Source organism: Delphinapterus leucas, chromosome 16 (genome assembly GCF_059928025.1).
Source record: "Delphinapterus leucas isolate spDelLeu-1000000601 "Yukka" chromosome 16, BTC_Dleu_Yukka2, whole genome shotgun sequence".
In the NCBI taxonomy this organism is placed as follows: domain Eukaryota; kingdom Metazoa; phylum Chordata; class Mammalia; order Artiodactyla; family Monodontidae; genus Delphinapterus; species Delphinapterus leucas.
Genome location: NC_143144.1, coordinates 11,311,891 through 11,332,987, shown reverse-complemented (window position 1 = coordinate 11,332,987; position 21,097 = coordinate 11,311,891). Strand labels below are relative to the sequence as shown.

Genomic DNA, 21,097 nt, shown 5'->3' with positions numbered 1-21,097 from the left:
AAACTACCTTCCAACATGGACAGCAACATGACCACCATGTCCTTCTGAAGATCCATCAATTCTTTCAGCAGCTCAATCTGACTGGAATCCTGAAAGAATGAACATACTGCGTTTGAGATAATATGGGGAACCTATGCAGCAAGAACGTCATACTTATTCTCACAAAAAGAGTATGGATCTACCGATAGCAGACACTTTACAGCAATATAGAGCTAAAGGGGGGCCAAATATAAGTCTGCAGCTTATTAAAAATACACACTTAAGAATTAAAGCGTATTTACTGTTGATTCCAACTCATGTTTATTAAAGTATTTGTAAGGACAGTGAATAAATCTAACAAGAGTACAGAAGAACTAAAGCAGTGGTGGATCCCCTGGGGCCAGGGAGGCAAGACTCAGGTGCTTCTGCACATTGGGTATCTTTCTTTTACTTGAGTAAAGACTGGACTTGTCTTTTCTTCTTTCTAACTTACTACACCAAGATGCTATATATTTTGTAAAAATTAACATATTCTGGAAAACACAGGCATAACAGTGATAAGAGATAAACTTATCCCACATAAATCTAGGCAAAAATGTACGCAAGTATTACCTGTATTAATAATGCACAAAATATCTTATTTACCAATTTTATCAAGCTCTCAGATATTTCTCTCGTTAAAATTTTGTTTTGTTTTTCATTTTTCACCATGAAAAAAAATTATTTTACAAAGATATGTTGTGTCCAAACATCACTATGCTTAGATTCAGTGCCTGGAAATATGGAATGTACTTATATTTACATTATGACCTCATGAATCATCACATTTTCTTATTTTAAACTATACCCCTCTTTCTTTTTTTAAAAAAAAATACAAGGTATCATATTATTCATATGAATTTTCCTACATAGGAAGCCAAATTTCAACACTGCTGGAAGGATGAGGCTTTTTCTTCCTAAATAGTTGTTACCTTGACTAGGTCTACAAACTGAACAACTGCTAGGTAGCACCATCAGATGTTCATAAAATGATGGCAGTATATCTGAATCGCAACTCTCCTGTGAATGTATAAATTTGGTTCATGTTGATTTCCTTTACTTACTAAAATGTCATTAGCAATTAGTTGAAAGCATCGTGATATTTCCTTACTTGGTTGATTACCAATAACTAGATACTGACAAAGATTCTCTCCTTGACCAAACTAGCTAGCTCCTCTGGGCCCTCTTCCCAACTAGGCTTTAATCTTGGTCTATAAAGACTTGAACAAAACAGCACCATAGTTTCTAACAGCTCAAGGCTGCATCCCTAGGATGACCCCAGTCCCCCTTAGAGTGCCTGCCTGAGAAAATTCAAGACTGCCAGAAACATTTTGTTTGTTCCAGCCAACACCTGACGATAGTAGAACCTGTCTCCCAGGCTCTGTGGGAGGGCAGAATCCTGACTTTAATATTCAGCTGGCCCAATCACATTTACACTGAACAACGCTTTGTAATTTTCCTCTTCCCTGACTCTACTGAACCCTGCTAATCCCCCTCCTTCTCTCTTTAAAACACTTATCACCTCTGTACAAGTCCAAGTTGAGTTCAGCTCACACTAGGTTCTTTTCCCTACAGTAACAGTTATCACTGACTAAATCGGTCCTTGCCACTTTAACCAGTGCCTGGCCTTATCTTTGACCAAGATATCTTCCTGCTTGTAGGCCAGAGGGCAGATGTGAGTATCCTCACTTTGCTGGAGGAAAGGAGACTCAAGGAAGAGAGACGGAGCACGTGAATGAAATCATGGGCGTTGGACTGGAGTCGTTTGACTTTGAATCTAGCATTCTCTCCTCTACCTGACACCTGGAAGATACATACCCACACCCCGACAGACATGTCAGCCTCAGGAGAGCCCATCAAAATTCACTGCATCACAGGGACATATTTACTCAAGATTTATATTGAGTTTTTCTGTTTGTGTAACTCTGAGCTCCAAATGCAATACACGAGTGAGAAAACAGCATTCTGATGTTTTCAAGATATGCTCCCGAATTAACATTAAAGCATGGTGGAAAATCTGTTTCTTCTTTATTTGCCTATCTGCGTGGCTATTTTTTTTTTCTCTTTGACTTTCACAAAGTAAAATGTCCTGTTAATGGGTGAGTGTCATCTTTTGAGAACAGCTGCTTGTTTATGACCCTATAAGAAAACTGTCTCCCCTTAACGAGGGATTTGGAACAGATGACAAATCCTCTTCCAATTATCTGTAGGGAGGAGGAAAATTCCAGTGAGTAATCATCGAGAAGCAGGTCTACAAAGGACTGTAAAATGTACAGTGTTTGGAGACTATGTTTTATTTCTCCATTAGAGTCAATTCCTCAATACCTTTTGTTTTCAAAATTGAATAATGGCTTCCACCTATTCTCAGCTTTGCATAAAATTCTTTTATTTAAAAAAAAAAGGGTTTTTTTTAATGTAGAGTAAAAGTTGTATAAAGAAGTCATCTAAGAAAGATAATATTCAGACAAAGGAAAGCATGCTTAATTTGCCAGTGATCACAGTGTCCAGTGTGTCATGTAGGATGGTTGGACGACAGTGACTTTACCTGAGACAGCTTCATCTGCATGTGGGCAAACACATGAAGAAAACCCACCACCGCATCCCAGAGCCTGCTATGAGCCAAACTCTGCTGGTTGCCAGTGCAAGGACCCTGGGGCAGAAACAGACAAACAACAATCATTCTTGATAATTTAATTGCCAAAATAAACTTTACAATAATAGGGACAAAGTTGACTTAGTGCTGATATCTTATCACCAGCATGTTATCTGAAAAGACAGGAACCCCAAACAAAAGATATACAGTGATTGTAATGGTATAGCACTCTTAGGAGACAAACGTATTCTTCCTTGAAATGTTTAAATCCCCAAAACAGTTTCTCAAGGATTTTCATGTTCTGTTTCTGTATGAATACTAAAACACTGGGGAAAAAATGGTGAATTATTTCATTTTTGTCTGACTTTGGTTTCTTCTATTTAGAGGAGATCTTAGCTAAGTTATTTTAGCTAAGTCAGATCATCAGAAGGGACTACCTGTGTGAAAAGAATTTGAGATTATGCTTTATATGAGAGGTACTTACTTCTTATTGTTAAATAGTAACCTGGATAAAGCATTCATAGAGAGGACAAAATATTCTCTTCAGTGCTTCATTGTACAACTGTATCCTGGTTACCAGTCATACAACCATTGAGATTTTTAAAGATTAATACTTAGTCATTAACTTTATGAACCCAGAGTCCAAGACAATTAGAACCTAACTTTGCTCTCTTAGCTTTCACTTCAGAAGTGATCTGTGTGTGACACTAGAGTGGGAGCTGTAGCAGAGACTGTTTGGATGCAGTCAACTTCTATTCTTACTTCCCAAGGAGAAATTCTACAATCGCTAAGTTTTGAAGACACACCCACATCAACCAGGAAAAGAAAAAATAGGGATTATATTTCAAAAGAAAAAAACTCATTCACTCATTAGACAAATGGCTCAGTATAAGTTGAAGTTGGAGAGCACATTAAAATGTTTCAGGTTTTAGTCTGGAGACAAGTGACTGGAAGAGAGGACTGCATTGAAGATACTGAAAAGATGTTGACATGAAACTCTGTCTTTTATCAAGCTACACTTGAGGCCCTACAGCTGAGGATAAAAGATGTAACCGAGTGGGACCCTATGAGGCCTTCCCAGAATAGACGCCCACCCATGTCCTCTGCCTTCCTTTTGACTGTAGAAAACCTTTAGTCAAAGGATACATTTAATCAAAGAAGTGGACAAATGCAGAAAGAAAGGAAAACAGTCAAGCAAGACAAAATAAAACTTTAGCCATTAAACCAAGTCAAGGACCTTTAGTTTCTTCTCAAGGTCTATAGATAATATTCTGAGCCATGTCCTTTGAGCTGTATGGCAGATACGGAAACGCCCACCAGGTGGAAGAAGTGAACTGCAGGCTGCCCACAAGCACGGAGACCCCAGACTGGCTGGAATCAGAAGGTCGATGATGCTGACTTCCAATTACCTCACCACCAACCAGTCAGAAGAATGTCCACTAGTTGATCACACACCCCACAAGCCCTGTCCCTCCCCCTGTCTTTATAAACCTTCCCCTGAAAGCCTTCAGGGAGTTCGGGCCTTTTAAGCACTAGGCTCCCTGGACTCCTTGCTTGGCGCCTGCAATAAACACTGCACTTCTCTTCACCACCACCGGGTGTCAGCAGATTGACTTTACTGCGTGAGGGTGGGCAGACCTAAGTTTAGCTCAGTAACAAAAAGACAGTAAGTGCCAAGTATCTCAGTATTCCAAAAGAAAGGTGCTAGATTCAGTACCTGCGAAAGGAAACTAAGTAGATCTTTCTACCTCAAAGATATAAAGGCGCTGAAGCCGAAAAGCGAAAGACCTTGGAAAGAGCTCTGCAGGTGCCAGGCCTCCCAGCCTCCACCCCTGCTGCTGCAGGAGAGGAGACGGCTGCCCACTTCCCTTTACACCATGGAGAGAGGAGGGGTCAAGAGAGCCATCAGGAGCGCTCGGCTCCTGCATCCCGAGCTTGCCTAGCATACAGTCCCGTCGTAGGGACTGTGAAGACGGAAAGTGACAACAGAAGATTTCTTAAGCTGGGTACTGGGGAGGGAGCTATCTTGTCCGGCAGGACTTTGAAATCTTGCCGACAAAACTGTCTGAAAGGGTAATGTGATTCCAAGGTGGACGGGGACCCCCAGATGCACAGGGTCTGTGGAATAATATGAAGCTGGGTGGGAAAAGAGGTATTTCCAGGCACTGGAAGCAGTAAGAGGGCCAAGCCCCTCATTAGAGAAAGAATACAACATGCCACCCCAGCGGGCAGGCTCCACAGTGCAGCCCTGAATTCCACGTGCCGGAGGGAGACCTACCCTCCCTAATCCTTCCTCATGTGCACAATTCCAACCCCGAGGAAGCCTGAGACGGGCAGGAGGGGAAGGAGGAAAAGCAGATGACCCTGTGGAGAGACGGTGGAGAAACCCAGATCCTACTCCTTGCCCTCTACCCCAAGGCCTTTCCGGCACAAAATCAGGCCCAAGGGTGAGGGGGATTTTTAAATTGGATAAGAGTTAAGTGATGGTGCCACCATACGATTACTGCAGTGAGACAATCCTGGTGACAAAGTGACTGAAGGAATTTTATTTATCTGAGAGTGGCCAGCACACAAGATCCATTCAAAGAGGGATAAAGAAGCAGGCCACAGGGCTTCCCTGGTGGCGCAGTGGTTGAGAGTCCGCCTGCCGATGCAGGGGACACAGGTTCGTGCCCCGGTCCGGGAAGATCCTACATGCCGTGGAGCGGCTGGGCCCGTGAGCCATGGCCGCTGAGCCTGCACGTCCGGAGCCTGTGCTCCGCCACAGGAGAGGCCACAGCAGTGAGAGGCCCGCGTACCGCAAAAAAAAAAAAAGCGGGCCCACAGAGCAAGTCTGAAGAGACAGTGGGGAGGAGTCAGTTCTTTTAACTTAGAGGTTAATACATTAAGCCCATTCAACGTACCAGGCCAAACTGGTTTTACAGTGTACGTTAGTCCTGTCTGGCTGTTAAAATAACTCTGGGTCAAAGCAACGGATCTTCAGGATTCCACTGTGGTCCAGCCTCGGCAATGTACCTCATGTGCTAACACTGGGGAGGGTGGAAAGTGCTGGAGGGCATTAGGTGGACACCAGAAGGCCATTTCGAAGAAAATAAATTTGATTTTTCCTGAAGAAACAAACATTTTCTTCATGTGGTGTTTAAGGTTTTAACCAAATGTTAAAATATTAGAAACGACTAAGATCTTCTGAAACCCCAGGTGACCAAGAGTTGTTTTGCAAACCTTATGCGACAGAGCTGCAAACCAGAGGCCCAAGTTCCTACTTTTCCTTGTAAACCTGAAACACACAGAAGGTATTTTCCAGGACTCGCTCAGCCTCAGACCATCGACTTCTGAGAACTGTTCACTACCTGAATGGAACATGTGTCTTGCCTGCCACCTCACAGGCCTATTTCTCCTGATCTATTCAGTGTCTATAACATATAAAACCCTTGCTACTATTACACAAAGAATGGATGGACACCAAGGTCCTACTGTCTATCACAGGGACCTATATTCAACAACCTGTGATAAACCATAATGGAAAAGAATCTGAAAAAGAATGTGTATATACGTATAACTGAATCACTGTGTCGTACAGCAGAAATTAACACAACATTGTACGTCAATTATACTTCCATAAAATAAATTAAAAAACAAACAGACACCCTGGCTAACTGCCAGAAGGCAGTTACTTTCTGGTTGACCTTCTCCTGGAACGACAAATACAGCTTTCTCTCTTCTCACGACTCATCCTGTGGTCTTAACTCCAGGCACTTGGACAATATAATGTCCTTCTTCTCAGGCAGTTCTCCTTCCCCCCTTATGAAAACTGGAGTTGAAATCTTACAGAAGATTATGTTCATTTTGATGGTTTTGGATTTCCCCCTCCTTGCATAATTTTCTACAGTTAGCGAAAATTGGAGTCCAAAAGCAACATGCAGTGCTGTCGACTAAAAGCCAGCCCAAAGTTAAGTATGAAGCGAACAAAGAGCTTTTATTTACAGTACCAACAATAATCGATAAACACAATGCTAAGGCAAATATCTTCAAAGTATGTTTCACTAAAGGCAATGGGGTGCCCTGGGTTGGCTCCTGGAACAGAACAAGGACATTAAAGAAAAAACTGGTAAAGTCGGAATAAAGTCTGTAATTTAGGTTATAGAATGGGGCTGATGTTAATTTCTTAGTTTTGACAAATGTATCATGGTTACTTAAAATGCCCAAAGCTGGGAAAGCTGGGTGAATCATATATGGAAACTCTCTGTACTGTCTTTGCAATTTTTCTGTATATCTAAAATTATTCCAAAATAAATTTTTATTAAAATATATTTTTAGGGAATTCCCTGGTGGTCCAGTGGTTAGGACTCGGCACCTTCACTGCTGAGGGCCGGGGTTCGACCAAGATCCCACAAGCCGTGCAGTGTGGCCAAAAAAAAAAAAAAGTATATATATATGTATATATAATTGGAGAGTTGATTAAATTATATAAAAATGTCAAATAAACAAGGAGTATTGAGAAGTTAAAACATGAACAGGCCATAATAAGCCTTCCTTCTTTACCTATTATTCCTTGAATGTTCATTTAGAATGTTCTGTGTTATATAAACAAGTTAGAATAAATGATTTTGCACATAGTGAAAGGTCAATGGATGCTTCTAGTTTTATATAAATTTAGGACTCTCACTTACTTTAGGAACCAAGAAATGTCTACTCTTGGCTGAAAGGAATTTACCTTTTATTTGTTATATAGAAGCCATTTTCCTGTTTCTAAAAAATTCACTGGCTTGCTAATGTCATCAATCAATCTTATTACTTAATCAGGACAGTTCACACCAAACTTTGTATTGCTCTCTTTCTAGACACCAATGAGTATATTAAGGTAATAATGGAAGCCAAGGAAGATAAGGAAAAAGGAACATGAGTGGACTGGACTGGATTTAAAACTTTGCTTGTATCTGAATTAAAGTTATTAGCATTATCAAGTGTGGCTTTTCCATTTTTAAATACTGAAATAAGGATCCTCTGCCCTGCCCATGGAGACAAGAGAAAAAGTGAGATCCTTCCAAGCTACGAAAACAGAGGAGAGAATGAGCCTGGAGGAGGTGAGGAATGGCCATCCTGCCATCTTTTCCCTGCGCCACTCAGCCTTGGCGGCTTCACTTGGCCATGAATAGTTCACTCACACAGTCATTCTACAAACACCTGTAAGAATGCGAGGCTCTGGGGATACAATCTGTTATTTTTACTTAACTCTTTCCCCCACAGATTATGTTTAGTCTAACAAAGCAAACTGTACGTTTCGTCGTCCTATTTTATCCTTGCACATGGCACTTCAATCACAGTGACTGAGTCAGAGTAATATTGGCCATGGAGACAGAAGACAGAAAGGAAAGATGACTGACTAGTCTTCTAGAAAACGGCAATGTTTTGCTTTCTGAAAAAGGCAGAAATTTTATTTATCTATTTTTTACATCTTTACTGGAGTATAATTGCTTTATAATGATGTGTTATTTTCTACTTTATAACAAAGTGAATCAGTTATACACATACATATGTTCCCATATCTCTTCCTTCTTGCATCTTCCTCCCTCCCACCCTCCCTATCCCACCCCGCTAGGTGGTAACAAAGCACCGAGCTGATCTCCCTGTGCTATGCGGCTGCTTCCCACTAGCTATCTATTTTACGTTTGGTAGTGTATATATGTCCATGCCATTCACTCACTTTGTCACAGCTTACCCGTCCCCCTCCTCATATCCTCAAGTCCATTCTCTAGTAGGTCTGCATCTTTATTCCCATCTTGCCCCTAGGTTCTTCTGACCATTTTTTTTAGATTCCATATATATGTGTTAGCATACGGTATTTGTCTTTCCCTTTCTGACTTACTTCACTCTGTATGACAGACTCTAGGTCCATTCACCTCATTACAAATAGCTCAATTTCGTTTCTTTTTATGGCTGAGTAATATTCCATTGTATATATGTGCCACATCTTCTTTATCCATTCATCCGATGATGGACACTTAGGTTGTTTCCATCTCCTGGCTATTGTATATAGAGCTGCAATGAACATTTTGGTACATGACTCTTTTTGAATTATGGTTTTCTCAGGGTATATGCCCAGTAGTGGGATTGCTGGGTCATATGGTACTTCTATTTGTAGTTTTTTAAGGAACCTCCATACTGTTCTCCATAGTGGCTATACCAATTTACATTCCCACCAGCAGTGCAAGAGTGTTCACTTTCTCCACACCCTCTCCAGCATTTATTGTTTCTCGATTTTTTGATGATGGCCATTCTGACCGGTGTGAGATGATATCTCATTGTAGTTTTGATTTGTATTTCTCTAATGATTAATGATGTTGAGCATTCTTTCATGTGTTTGTTGGCAGTCTGTATATCTTCTTTGGAGAAATGTCTATTTAGGTCTTCTGCCCATTTTTGGATGGGGTTGTTTGTTTTTTTGTTATTGAGCTGCATGAGCTGCTTATAAATTTGGGGGATTAATCCTTTGTCAGTTGCTTCATTTGCAAATATTTTCTCCCATTCTAAGGGTTGTCTTTTGGTCTTGTTTATGGTTTCCTTTGCTGTGCAAAAGCTCTGAAGTTTCATTAGGTCCCATTTGTTTATTTTTGTTTTTATTTCCATTTCTCTGGGAGGTGGGTCAAAAAGGATCTTGCTGTGACTTATGTCATAGAGTGTTCTGCCTGTGTTTTCCTCTAAGAGTTTGATAGTTTCTGGCCTTACATTTAGGTCTTTAATCCATTTTGAGCTTATTTTTGTGTATGGTTTTAGGGAGTGTTCTAATAAAGACTACTAGAAGAGACAAAGAAGGACACTACATAATGATCAAGGGGTCAATCCAAGAAGATATAACAATTGTAAATATTTATGCACACAACATAGGAGCACCTCAATACGTAAGGCAAATAGTAACAGCCATAAAAGGGGAAATCGACAGTAACATATTCATAGTAGGGGACTTTAATACCCCACGTTCACCAAAGGACAGATCATCCAAAATGAAAATAAATAAGGAAACACAAGCTTTAAATGATACATTAAACAAGATGGACTTAATTGATATTTATAGGACATTCCATCCAAAAACAACAGAATACACATTTTTCTCTAGTGCTCATGGAACATTCTCAAGGATAGATCATATCTTGGGTCACAAATCAAGCCTTGGTAAATTCAAGAAAACTGAAATTGTATCAAGTATCTTTTCCGACCACAACGCTAAGAGACTAGATATCAATTACAAGAAAAGATCTGTAAAAAATACAAACACATGGAGGCTAAACAATACACTACTTAATAACGAAGTGATCACTGAAGAAATCAAAAAAATACCTAGAAACAAATGACAATGGAGACACGATGACCCAAAAACCTATGGGATGCAGCAAAAGCAGTTCTAAGAGCGAAGTTTAGAGTAATACAAGCCTACCTTAAGAAACAGGAAACATCTCGAATAAACAACCTAGCCTTACACCTAAAGCAATTAGAGAAAGAAGAACAAAAAAATCCCAAAGTTAGCAGAAGGAAAGAAATCATAAAGATCAGATCAGAAATAAATGAAAAAGAAATGAAGGAAACGATAGCAAAGATCAATAAAACTAAAAGCTGGTTCTTTGAGAAAATAAACAAAATAGATAAACCACTAGCCAGACTCATCAAGAAAAAAAGGGAGAAGACTCAAATCAATAGAATTAGAAATGAAAAAGGAGAAGTAACAACTGACACTGCAGAAGTAAAAAAGATCATGAGAGATTACTACAAGCAACTCTATGCCAGTAAAATGGACAACCTGGAAGAAATGGACAAATTCTTAGAAATGCACAACCTTCCGAGGCTGAACCAGGAAGAAATAGAAAATATGAATAGACCAATCACAAGAACTGAAATTGAGACTGTGATTAAAAACCTTCCAACAAACAGAAGCCCAGGACCAGATGGCTTCACAGGCAAATTCTATCAAACATTTAGAGAAGACCTAACACCTATCCTTCTCAAACTCTTCCAAAATATAGCAGAGGGAGGAACACTCCCAAACTCATCCTACAAGGCCACCATCACCCTGATACCAAAACCAGACAAGGATGGCACAAAGAAAGAAAACTACAGGCCGATATATATCACTGAAGAATATAGATGCAAAAATCCTCAACAAAATACTAGCAAACAGAATCCAACAGCACATTAAAAGGATCATACACCATGATCAAGTGGGGTTGATTCTAGGAATGCAAGGATTCTTCAATATACGCAAATCAATCAATGTGATACGCCATATTAACAAATTGAAGAAGAAAAACCATATGGTCATCTCAATAGATGCAGAGAAAGCTTTTGACAAAATTCGACATCCATTTATGATAAAAACCCTCCGGAAAGTAGGCATAGAGGGAACTTTCCTCAACATAATAAAGGCCATATATGACAAACCCACAGCCAACATCGTCCTCAATGGTGAAAAACTGAAACCATTTCCACTAAGACCAGGAACAAGACAAGGTTGCCGACTCTCACCACTCTCATTCAACATAGTTTTGGAAGTTTTAGCCACAGCAATCAGAGAAGAAAAGGAAACAAAAGGAATCCAAATGGGAAAAGAAGAAGTAAAGCTGTCACTGTTTACAGATGACATGATACTCTACATAGAGAATCCTAAAGATGCTACCAGAAAACTACTAGAGCTAGTGAATGAATTTGGTAAAGTAGCAGGATACAAAATTAATGCACAGAAATCTCTGGCATTCCTATATACTAATGGTGAAAAATCTGAAAGTGAAATCAAGAAAACACTGCCATTTACCACTGCAACAAAAAGAATAACATATCTAGGAATAAACCTACCTAAGGAGACAAAAGACCTGTATGCAGAAAATTATAAGACACTGATGAAAGAAATTAAAGATGATACAAATAGATGGAGAGATATACCATGTTCTTGGATTGGAAGAATCAACATTGTGAAAATGACTCTACTACCCAAAGCAATCTACAGATTCAATGCAACCCCTATCAAACTACCACTGGCATTTTTCACAGAACTAGAACAAAAAATTTCACAATTTGTATGGAAACTCAAAAGACCCCGAATAGCCAAAGCAATCTTGAGAACGAAAAACGGAGCTGGAGGAATCAGGCTCCCTGACTTCAGACTATACTACAAAGCTACAGTAATCAAAACAGCATGGTACTGGCACAAAAGCAGAAAGATAGATCAATGGAACAGGATAGAAAGCCCAGAGATAAACCCACGCACATATCGTCACCTTATGTTTGATAAAGGAGGCAGGAATGTACAGTGGAGAAAGGACAGCCTCTTTAATAAGTGGTGCTGGGAAAACTGGACAGGTACATGTAAAATATGGGATTAGATCACTCCCTAACACCATACAAAAAAATAAGCTCAAAATGGATTAAAGACCTAAATGTAAGGCCAGAAACTATCAAACTCTTAGAGGAAAACACAGGCAGAACACTCTATGACATAAGTCACAGCAAGATCCTTTTTGACCCACCTCCCAGAGAAATGGAAATAAAAACAAAAATAAACAAATGGGACCTAATGAAACTTCAGAGCTTTTGCACAGCAAAGGAAACCATAAACAAGACCAAAAGACAACCCTTAGAATGGGAGAAAATATTTGCAAATGAAGCAACTGACAAAGGATTAATCCCCCAAATTTATAAGCAGCTCATGCAGCTCAATAACAAAAAAACAAACAACCCAATCCAAAAATGGGCAGAAGACCTAAATAGACATTTCTCCAAAGAAGATATACAGACTGCCAACAAACACATGAAAGAATGCTCAACATCATTAATCATTAGAGAAATACAAATCAAAACTACAATGAGATATCATCTCACACCGGTCAGAATGGCCATCATCAAAAAATCGAGAAACAATAAATGCTGGAGAGGGTGTGGAGAAAGTGAACACTCTTGCACTGCTGGTGGGAATGTAAATTGGTATAGCCACTATGGAGAACAGTATGGAGGTTCCTTAAAAAACTACAAATAGAAGTACCATATGACCCAGCAATCCCACTACTGGGCATATACCCTGAGAAAACCATAATTCAAAAAGAGTCATGTACCAAAATGTTCATTGCAGCTCTATTTACAATAGCCAGGAGATGGAAACAACCTAAGTGTCCATCATCGGATGAATGGATAAAGAAGATGTGGCACATATATACAATGGAATATTACTCAGCCATAAAAAGAAACGAAATTGAGCTATTTGTAATGAGGTGGATGGACCTAGAGTCTGTCATACAGAGTGAAGTAAGTCAGACAGAGAAAGACAAATACCGTATGCTAACACATATACATGGAATTTAAGAAAAAAAAAATGTCAAGACAGGAATAAAGACACAGACCTACTAGAGAATGGACTTGAGGATGTGGGGAGAGGGAAGGGTAAGCTGTGACAAAGCGAGAGAGTGGCATGGATATATATACACTACCAAACGTAAAATAGATAGCTAGTGGGAAGCAGCCGCATAGCACAGGGAGATCAGCTCGGTGCTTTGTGACCACCTAGAGGGGTGGGATAGGGAGGGTGGGAGGGAGGGAGATGCAAGAGGGAAGATATATGGGAACATATGTATATGTATAACTGATTCACTTTGTTATAAAGCAGAAACTAGCACATCATTGTAAAGCCATTATATTGTAATAAAGATGTAAAAAAAAAAAAAAGACTAGAAGTCTACCCCAAGAAGAATAGAAAGCAAATCAAGGTGAAAAAAAAAAAGGTATATTATTCATGGAATTTGGAATTTGACCTATATTATATACATTATCATGTTATATAATTTTATATATACACACACACACAGATATGTGTGTAAATATACTCTGGACAAAGAATGTTGCCTGCCGTTTCAGTAAACAAAGGATGTTGCCGCCATCAAGACATCAGCTACTGCAGCTGCCCCCTGACTGTGCACCCTGAGGGGATTCAGGATGGAGAAATGCAGGATACTGGCGCTAGGTATTTAAGGTTCCCATCAAAGGAATGATTTCAATGAGCCCAGATTCTTGCATCATCCCATACATTCCCATACACAGAAAAGCACTAAATTCATTAACTTAAGATGTTTGATTTTCTTTAATTAACAGTAATCTTTTGACGTTCGGATTCCCTGTTTTTTTTTTTGTTGTTGTTTGTTTGTTTTCGCCAAAAAACCCTATATATCCTATATAGCCTCCCTTACCTTTTCGGAGCAGTCCCTCAAAGCTATCTGAGAGGCTGCATCTCAGGCTTAAGTCCTCAGTAAGTCCTCTAGATAAAACATAATTCTCAACTCCTAGGCTGCACATTTGTTTTCAGTCAACAATACACACATACATGTATTAAAATGAAGTTTTTAAATGCTCTTTTCTTTTTCATAAAGTTTCTATGAAACTTCTTCCTTATTTTCACTGGAATACTGTAAAAAGTGGTTTACAACTCTGCCCTCTCTCCTTCACTTCTTCTCTCCCCTCCTTCCTTAATATTTATTGAGTGCTTAATATATATACCAGACCCTGGAAGTATGACACAGTCAACATCATGGTTCATGTCTTGAAGGAGTTCATGATATCCCAACCTGCCAAGTGGTAAAGCAGGTTCATTCCATATAAATTCACATCTCAAGTGAGTATTTTAAATGGCCAATTGGCTAAGAATCTATGGAAGGGGTCAGTAAGCATGTGGATGAGAGCAGGAAAATACTTTAGGCATATTGCATTTTTCCAAGGAATTCAATGCTAACCAGTTGACTCTCTTTTCTCTCTTTCTTTCCTTCTTCAAATAACAGAAATGTTTAAAGGTTTACCTGAATATACTCTGTAAGCGTGTTAAAGACTTGTTTTGCTACTTGAATGGCTTTGGAGAAATTCCTTTGTCCCTGTTCATCAATGACATCTTTCCCAGAGTAATACCAATAGAAGTCACTGATTGATTCCTGGAAAAGAGACATGAGAGGATTAAGGCACCATCTGAAGCTACCAAAGACCTGTCCAGTTCTGGACTCAGTAACAGGAAATCATTTTAAATAACAGATTGGAAGCAAACAAAAATATCTGCAAGGTAAGTACTATTATCAATGATTTTCCTAAACATAAAATATGGTGACATCCTCCCTAGATATATATAACAACTGGAGAGAAGATTAGAAGTAGAAAACTTAGCTTTTAAAATGACTTTCTGTCTCTGATGACCTTGAACTTCACAAACATAAGGATTCATAACATTAATGCATATTTATCCATAGAGCAGTTAGGTGTTTACTATGTGAGCACAGAAATTAGACAAATCATAGAACAATATTTCTGGGTTCCAGACATTTGGTCTCCTTTTTCTCCAACAAAGCCAATAACATTTCTTTGATGAGAATTCCAGGATGTTCCTGGCTTGTGTAACTGCCCGTGAAGAAACTCGTTGGACTCCTTATAAATACTGACAACAACTGTAAACAAACATCTAAATAAGATCAATCTTTCCAAACAGGATATATTCAACAATAACTTATATTGTGAAGGAACTTTAGTTGCCTAAATGAATAATACCATTTGGGCTACCATTTAGGTTTTGAGACATGATTTTGAAAATCACAAATATATTTTCAGCAATGCTTCTTGATATATTTGCTTCAAAAATGGACTTTTTTCTCATTAAGCTTTAAGTAAGAGTGCTGTGCTTTTACATATGCAAAGATTAAGGGAGAAACAGAGTTTGAATTTGCAGTTTTTAAAAGTACTATACCTGACTTCCTTACAAATAAAGTGAGGGAAAAAAAACTTATATAAAATCTTATTACTTAAGAGGCCTACACCTTCAGATTCGGTTCTAGTAATGTGTAAAACATTACTACACTATCAAGGATACTTTTAAGTGATGACGTGTTAAGCTGAATTTTTAAATTAATGCAAATATTTCAAGAGCTGAAAAGAACTAACCTTATGCTATTAAATTTAAGTGTATGGTAAGTAGTTTGAAAGCCTTTCTTTCCCATTTTTAGTAACGTTTCAAATAACCTTCTCCTATTTATCTATCAACTGTAGAGGAAGGAACAGAGCACGTTCATGCTTTACAAATTGAAAAGGAATTTAAAATGCCATCAAGCTAAAAACTGTAGGAAAAAAATATTCCCACTTATAGAAAGAAAATAAGCCAAGTAAGAGCCAGGATCAGAGGCAAAGACAATAGTGGCAGTTTCAACCTAAGACTTGGGGAAAGACTGTGATCAAAGCCAAAATATCTCTACAAATTCTGACCTCATAAATCAAAACACATTTCAACATGTCAGTTTCACAACTCCACCATATCTTGCCAACCAACCAACCCCTTAATTTGCTACTAACGTAAAGCAACGTACCTGAACTCTCAGTAGGTAGTCTACGGTAGAGATGATTATGTTGACAGTCGTATTATTGCCAGTCTGAGTTCTCAGATAATTTTGAAAATCTACATAAGATCAAAAGATGTTATTAAAGCGCATTCAAAAATGTAAAATGAGTTCTTTGAATAACTCCAAAAGCAAATGATGTCTCCAGCAAAATCACCATGGCTACGTACACTGCTATATCTGATAGTTTTAATATTGAATAATTTATATTTTCCATACAAAGTGAGTACCTCAAAAACAAATCTAGGTGCTTCACAGAATATCAATATTCAAATTTCATCTAAGAGGTTGCTAACACCTGTTTCTTGATTCCTAGCTCTAGGGCTCTGGGCATGTGAATGACTGAAAACAACTTCCATCCTGTAGGACGGAGTAATTAAATGATTTATTCCATAATCCCTTATTCCTTAGTACTGTGTTGAGTGCTGGGGAAGCAAAAATCAAGATCAAGTTCCTGCCTTCACGGATACACAAGCTTGGTGGAGAACCAGATATATAAATAATGAATGTAAATACATCATGCAAAGTTACACAATGAAGCAGATTCCCCCAGTAAGATAAGTGGTAAAAAAAGAAACAGAGTTACGTATGTCTCTATAGCTATGTATCTGATCTACAACTTTCTTCACCTATCAGCTGTCTTCTCTAGCATGAGAACAACTAATAAGAATTAAGTGAGGGACTTCGCTGGTGGCGCAGTGGCTAGGAATCCGCCTGCCAATGCAGGGGACACAGGTTCAAGCCCCGGTCTGGGAAGACCCCACATGCCGCAGAGCAACTAAGCCTGTGCGCCACAACTACTGAGCCCGCGTGCCACAACTACTGAGCCTGTGCACTAGAGCCCACGAGCCACAACTACTGAAGCCCACGCGCCCTAGAGCCTGTGTCCTGCAACAAGAGAAGCCACCACAATGAGACGCCTGTGTACCGCAACTAAGAGTAGCCCCCACTCGCCGCAACCAGAGAAAGCCCGTGCGCGGCAACGAAGACCCAGTGCAGCCAAAAATAAATAAATTAATAAATTAATAAATTAATTAAAGGAAAAAAAAGAATTAAATGAAAGGGCTAGCAAAGGACTTTGAAAGAGGCAATGCAATAGAGAAAATTTCCTAGCGCCTACGCAGCAGGTAATGTTCAAGAACTGTTTCTTGACCCAAGGGAAGAAGCATAACTGGAACTAACAGACTCCTATTATTGCTTCAAAATGCTTATTCCTGGGTACCACCGATGGTCTGGGGTCTCACAAACCTGAGTTGTGTCCCTCACAAAGCAGTTGCAAGAAGCGGAAGAGGTCACAGGTGAATTCGTCATCCTGCAGAACCTTTTCTCCTGCAGGAAGTCCAGAGGAACCCAATGTTATCAACCACCTTAGCCTCGCCCTCCCTTTCTATCCCCACCTCCATCAAACTTGCATGTTGATGTAGCATCGTTCTGAACCCAAAACAGTCACAAATCATAGCCACTTTTCTATCTGAAGCTCATAAGATCATGCGCTTGACAGATAGATGCACTTTTTCTTGGTAAGAAAAGAACACTTGGATCTTAAAAACTCAGATATCTCTCTGTTAAAAGTAGCAGCATGGGTTTGGCAACATTTTAGAAACAACCTGAAGAGATTAGAGACTTAAACTTTTTTTTTCTTTCTATCTTTCTCTTTTTCCTTTTTGGTAAGATTTGTGTAGGAATGATCTCTGCGTCTCTTACAAATGTGGAATTTAAGTCTGCTTTGTTCCCAGAGTCTGACCAAATGATTCAATGCAGAAGTATTCAGTACATACATAAAACAGGACCAAGAGTTTCTTTTATTCAAATATTAATTAAAGGACTTTTGTGAAAACTCTGGATGACTGGAAAATGTTTTTTAACTCATTTCACTTAACTCTCTCATGAGCTTGTCTAAGTAGAGAGCTCATTGGTTGGAGCATTCCTTCCAGAGGAGGAAGAACTGACAAGCAGACCTAATTCTAAATACCAAACCAAAGGATAAACTTCGCTGGCTCCTGCTAGGAGAGCTAAATCTAGCAAAGAAATGTGAAAAGGAGGACATCTCAGTGCCATAGGAGGTGCTCTGCATCATTTCAACACTAACTATACATGTGGGGCAAGGATGAAGCCTCAGAAAAGGGTTCCGATCTTTCATCTACATTTCAATTTAAATGTATCTTGATCACAAGTTACTTTGAAAGCAAAAACACAAAGAAGGAAACAAACAAAAAACAGGCACCACACCAATGAAAGCTGATTTTAAAAGCATAGAGTGTCCGTGAAAAAAAACACTGTCAACATTATGAGTGTATGCTCTGGAATCTCAATTTGTTTAGAAAGCAAAATGACCAAAAAAAAAAAAAAAAAAAAAAGAAATGTTGTTTGGCAAGTGAATGAATATACTCATGTATTTTAAAAAATAATAATAACTTTTCAGACTGGAAATACTTTGGGCTAAGAAAGAAAACTATGCAATGATCATGTGTTTACTGGAACTAAAATTATGAATGATCATAATGACAGAGAGTTGATGGACTTACCAGTCTGCAGTCTGTGACTTTCAAAGTGAGAGGCTTCATATAATGGGAGGGTTAGGAAGCAAAACCATTTTGAAAACTAATATAAACATTAAAAAAAGTACATAAAATCACTGTACTGGTTTCCGTGTTGGCCTGCAAGATATTATATTTGGTGACCAAATTAAGATCACCACGTCTACAAATGCGATGTGGCAAGTTTAATGTGTTTAATGCACATTGTTTTGAATCTCAGTACATGGCTGATAAGCCCATTCCTCCATGTTCACGTTCATGACAGGATAGGAAAAAAGGAAACAGCCTAGGCTAATAAGCTAAACTCTTCATTGATTACACTTAGTATCATTTCATGAAGATACTTTAAAATGCTATTTAAATCAAACTGTTATGAGTTAGTTACACAGACTTATTGACTCCTTGTGAACCCATCTAAAATGTTTTGTTTTGGTTTTTTCGCTTTTCAGAAAATTGAATCAATAAAACCACGGACATACTTCCAATGTTCACATATTCAATGTGGAGTAAGTAACCCTTGGTAGAAAGTATTCAGAAAAGTTAACACAAATAAATTAACATGTAGTCTACCCGTGTGCCTGAAAATGCTCTGTACGGTGCACATTGATTTATAACATAAGGTTTTTCTTCTGTTGGCATGCACAGTATTTTCCGGACTGTATACCGAAACACATACGAGTAACTTCTTACATAGGACACGCTGCACACAGCAGAACAAGAGGGAAAGTCGGGGGCGGGGGAGGGGCAGGTCAAGACTTCATTTACCATCAGTTGACACCAGGTTATCGTATCCACTAAGGTGCTATTGCTTAATGAACACATTACTATCTGATTAAAATGCTGCCATTGCCCATGCTGCATGTAGGCAGTGCAGGAACAGAGATGGATGATGGCTTTATGTCTGCAGAAGGTACACGAGCAACAGTCTATTTTGTGATGTATGCAAAAGAAATTCCATTGTAAGATGGAAACTAAGGTTGATAATTAATAACAAAATGGAGTAAAATGTAGTTGAAAGTGCTCTTACATTTTAAAAATATTATTTGCAATAGCTGCATGATGGCCAAATGTAGATAGTGTGAAGGGCATTCCTTTGGTTTTACTTTTAATTATAAGGGGCTTATAATTTCTAACACTGTAATAAAGGGAGAGTTATTTCAATACTGTTGTGATGATGAGTTTGTTCTTTGTGCCTCAGTTTTCTCACCTATAAAATGAATGTAAAGCGTACACTGTCTACCTCACTGGCTCTGCACAATCTATATGACCATTTTTTATCAATTGTGGAGAGGTTAATATTATTAGTAGCAGTGGTAATGACACTAAATAAAGATGGGAACAACATGCCTACATGATAAATATAGTCATGTGAACATAGGTATTAAATGTGTTCATATTTTCAAAAAGCCACCTTAATTTTAATGGACGAAATATTTTCAAAAATGTAAGTTTTCACCTGGAAATAATATTAGGTAGACCTTATTTGTTCAAGCTACCAATAAAAAGTAATTCCTCATTTAGAGATCTAATAAAGTTAACACAACTTTAAAGGCTTTTCTACTCACAATCGGTTTATCCAACTAATAGAAAAGTACACAAGTGTTTAAGTTCAATAAAAACAGCTGTTCTTACTTAGAATTTTTACTTAGAATATCCATGGATATAGCTCAAAGTCTGCAGACTTATCTCCAGGCAAAGCTTGATTTAACTGTTAATAATTAATTATCAATAACTGTTCTAAAATTAATGAAATAAATAAAAAGACTAATATATATATAAACAATTGATTCCAGAAGACTAAGATCCCCATCGTTGTACGGTCAGCATCTCTAATGATGCAGAGATAAAAGGGTGAGTAGCATGAAACATGACACTGGCTGCATCAAATAATTCCCTGTAATCTATTGTTAAACAGCTCTCAAGAGCCCCCCATTGCCATGGAGGAAATAATTCTGATTGCTTACTAATCTTTAGAGGACTTAAGTATTTATTTTGTATATGAAAACACTGAAGGATAAAGGTTAAAAATATTTTTAAATAGTGAAAAGTCAGGTATTTGATTCCATGTGGGTAGTTTTAATATCATTGCTTAAATGGTCTAAATATGGCTGCTTGAATAATATTACAGCTCAACTAACGAACTCTGAAATGGATTTACGATTAACATTTAGTTAGTGACTACGGTGTGCTAGGCACTGTGCTAGATATATTTTCTCATCATTTCATTTCAGGTTTACAAAAATCCTACAAATGAGGTGATACGATCCCATTTTGTGGCTTGGTAAACAACCGAGAAATTAAGTAACTTGACTACTGTCCTACAGCTATTAACAAGTAAAGGACTTGAATTCAGTAAACTTCAGCAAACATTCACAGTCTCCTATATGCTAGGCACCTTGTGAGGTGCTAGGGACAAAAAAGACCAATGGACCCAATCCCTAACCTCAAGAAGGTCACAGTCAGGCAATAAACAGGTAATTTCGATATTGTATGGTCCTTCTGAATCCAGTGTGCCATAGTTTCTACACTTCATAGAGCTCACATCAGCAATCAAT

General features: G+C 38.5%; 1 protein-coding gene across 2 annotated transcripts in view; it reads right to left on the bottom strand.

Annotated features, from left to right (window-relative positions):
- Window positions 1-21,097, bottom strand: part of RYR2 (ryanodine receptor 2) — a 432,618-nt gene that overhangs the window by 50,279 nt on the left and 361,242 nt on the right. Inside the window, exons 82-87 of one of the 2 annotated variants that reach the window (XM_089897470.1) lie at window positions 18,531-18,563; window positions 17,254-17,334; window positions 15,976-16,064; window positions 14,434-14,562; window positions 2,564-2,668; window positions 8-89 (exon numbers count right to left, since the gene is read on the bottom strand). In XM_089897470.1, coding sequence (XP_089753596.1) covers window positions 8-89; window positions 2,564-2,668; window positions 14,434-14,562; window positions 15,976-16,064; window positions 17,254-17,334; window positions 18,531-18,563 — 519 coding nt within the window. The remainder of the gene's footprint in view (window positions 1-7; window positions 90-2,563; window positions 2,669-14,433; window positions 14,563-15,975; window positions 16,065-17,253; window positions 17,335-18,530; window positions 18,564-21,097) is intronic. The other variant, XM_089897471.1, reaches the window with a different exon arrangement.